Source organism: Lactuca serriola, chromosome 3, assembly GCF_051521515.1.
Source record: "Lactuca serriola cultivar US96UC23 chromosome 3, Lser_US96UC23_V15, whole genome shotgun sequence".
Lineage (NCBI taxonomy): Eukaryota > Viridiplantae > Streptophyta > Magnoliopsida > Asterales > Asteraceae > Lactuca > Lactuca serriola.
In genome coordinates this window covers 288,585,446-288,588,304 of record NC_136410.1, presented here as the reverse complement: position 1 = coordinate 288,588,304, position 2,859 = coordinate 288,585,446, and the positions used below count along the sequence as shown (strand labels likewise).

General features: G+C 35.7%; 1 protein-coding gene across 1 annotated transcript; it reads right to left on the bottom strand.

Moving 5' to 3' along the window:
• Nucleotides 1-633: 633 nt before the first annotated feature.
• LOC145094929 (LOB domain-containing protein 19-like) lies at nt 634-1,624 on the bottom strand. The gene is made up of 2 exons (XM_079032903.1): nt 1,167-1,624; nt 634-998 (listed from the first exon to the last, which is right to left on the bottom strand). Exons 1-2 carry the CDS (start codon nt 1,449-1,451, stop codon nt 675-677), a joined length of 609 nt encoding a protein of 202 aa, XP_078889029.1. The 5' UTR covers nt 1,452-1,624; the 3' UTR covers nt 634-674.
• Between the last annotated feature and the right edge of the window lie 1,235 nt (nt 1,625-2,859).

Sequence of the window (2,859 nt, the reverse complement as noted above, 5' to 3'; positions counted from 1 at the left end):
GATGTGATTCTTTCAAAATCTGTCCTTAAAGGACTTCACTTCATCATTCCTAAGGTGTGTGGTAAGAATTTGAATTAATTCTTTTGTTTTTGCATTAAAATACCAAATTGTAAAAAAGTTGTCCCCATATAACCTAATTTAAATTCCAAATTATTTAATAAATTAGCATCCTCTTTCATGAAATGTACTATAAAGCATCCTACTTTCATAGCAAAATACTTTTGTTTTTGGTGAGCAGTTTTAGCAAGAAAGACTTACCAAGATCTGTAAGTATGAGTAACCCATTAAATGTTTGTAGTGGAATATAGTGAATCTAATAGCATTTTTGTTCTTAATTTCCCTTCATTTCATTGATCAGAATAAGTGGGTTATAGAGAAGGTAATATTTTTTTCCTTTATTGTGAAAGAAGGATGCTAGCCATCCATCGATCCTCAAGCAAGTAAGTTATATACAAATGTTTGGTTGGAGGTTTTTTAGTGAGCTACTCTCCACTAACACAAACATAACCTAAGCTAATGATATTGCGTTAGTGGAAAAGGCCAATAGGCAAAACGGGTTAATCTACAACTATAATACAAATTTATGGTCGAAAACCATTTTCTATTAAAATAATAATATAACATCATTACAAAGACAACCCTCATAATTACCAAAATAGAGTATTTATTCCTCCTCAATAGTAATCGTGTTTTTCATGCCGAATCTTTGAAACTGGTAAGTACTTACTCAAGAGCTCTCGAGCTAACATCTCAATATTATCTTCTTCAAATAATGTCTCCTCTATCGATGCATCATTTTCTCTAGAAAAACATGGTGTTAGTGTTACAGGTGAAGGTTGTTCAACTCCAAAGTGTACGCACGATAGCATAGAACTAGATATCAACGTCTCAGTTGACAACATCGGACGGTTTGTCGACGGTTGGCAGCTGGATGGATGATGTTTCAAGATCGAAACACGAGCCTGAACGTATGCTAACTCAGCCTGCAACTTCTCTACCTGAGTTTATATATATACAAAACATCATTATTTTTATATAAACACATAAGATTCGACATGAAAAGCACGATAACTAGTTGTATAAAATATCAAACTAAGAAGGTTTTAGTTTAATATTTTGATTTTAGAAGCACAAATTATACTAGAAGAAATTAAAGGCAAGTAGACCTGTTGTTGGAGGTTAAAGACCCGACCAACACAGCCATACACAGGGTCTCTAACCCTAGAGAGAGCTTCATAACACAGAGAAACGACAGCGTCAAGGCGCTTGTTTTCCGGTGTTCTTAGGAGGAGCTTGGCGGCGTTCTTGGCTCCGAACACCCTGTGCACAGCCTCAAAATCAGTCAAACCACGGTCGTCCGGCTCAAAATAGGGTGCAAATACACACCCTTTTGCACATTTCCTCCTTAAGAACTTACATGCTCCACATGGGCCACCACCATTACGGCTCATCTCTTTCTTCCCTCCGCCGTTGTCCTTCACTGTGTCTGTGTGTTCGTGTGTTAGAAGATGGAGAGAATGGTGCGCGGCCAGAGAGAGCGAAATCAGTTTGTTCAAGACTAATCAAGAAATTTAAAGATGATTGATGGAGGTGGGGGTCGGGTAGGGTGGAATAAGTAACCTGTGGAAACTACTGGTGGGGGGTCAGTTTTAAACCAATGAGAGGAACATTATTAATACACGTAAAACTTAGAGGGTGATTTTGTACTTTCGGTACTTTCAATTTTTTAATATTTGAAGCCCCTAAAATGTTGGCTTATGGTAACCTCATTTAAATTGCCCTGAAAAGTAATGCCGCTTTGGATTCGGATTGAGTTTTGTACACAAGGATTGTATTTTTAAAAAATATTTACGAATCCATAGTACTTTCAAACTTAATTACAATAATATAGTAAATTGTTTTCTAATAATGGTTTTTATTATTTGAAAAAACTTTAGTTAATCTGTCCTAGTTTATCGCCACCATCGCCATTTTTCAACATCTAACATAATATCCGGCCACATCCATTTTTTCCGGCACAGAAAGCAAATAAAAACATACAAGATCAATAATAATCAAAATTAAATTTAACATTAAACAAAAACGCTACATATGGCATGAATCGAAGGTCTAGGAGAAGACATTACAAGCAACACGACTATGAGAAAAGAAATAAGAAATTATTATCCATTGAGCATTTCATGTGTATGCTTTCAATTCTTTTTAGCTCATTCATGTTAATATCGACAGACATACAAAAATTAAGAAATTAGTTTTCACACAAACGGGATGCATGTTTGAATCTGGCTAGCACATGCTATACATAAATCATAAACCACGACTAAAATTGAGAAATTAGTTTTCACACAAACGGGATGCATGTTTGAATCTGGCTAGCACATGCTATACATAAGTCATAAACCACGACTTTGTGGTTTGAATATCAATCTCGTAAAATTGTTTCCAAGTTTAAAATACAAAACACGTGGATTGACAGATTATCGTAGTTTATGTTTATGTACTGAGTAGCAGCCGGCGTAAAGAAGATGACAGAAGGATGAAAAAAGATTGTGGGAAAGCCGGTTGTGCTTCGTGGGAAGATGATTCATCGGTGTTGTAGGTTCTCCGATACTATACCCATGTCGGAGGTTCATCATCAGTGTCTATTGGGACTTTCTATCACTACGTGATGAAAGCTTCTTTGTGAACCTTCCATCAACACTCTCCATGCTTCCTCCGGTTTAACAACAAAATGGCGAATGGCTAAATGATTGAAGATTATGAAACTAGGGAAGGAATATTGCAGGAGAGAAGGAAGATGAAAGGATTGATTGGTCTAATAAGTTTACATATTTATTAATAGATAATTAACTAATAAGT

Coding starts and splice junctions, on each gene's coding strand:
- LOC145094929 (XM_079032903.1), bottom strand. CDS start 1,451: ATGAGCCGTAATGGTGGTGGCCCATGTGGAGCATGTAAGTTCTTAAGG. Junction 999..1,166: donor TCTTTAACCTCCAACAACAG/GTCTACTTGCCT, acceptor ATATAAACTCAG/GTAGAGAAGTTGCAGGCTGA.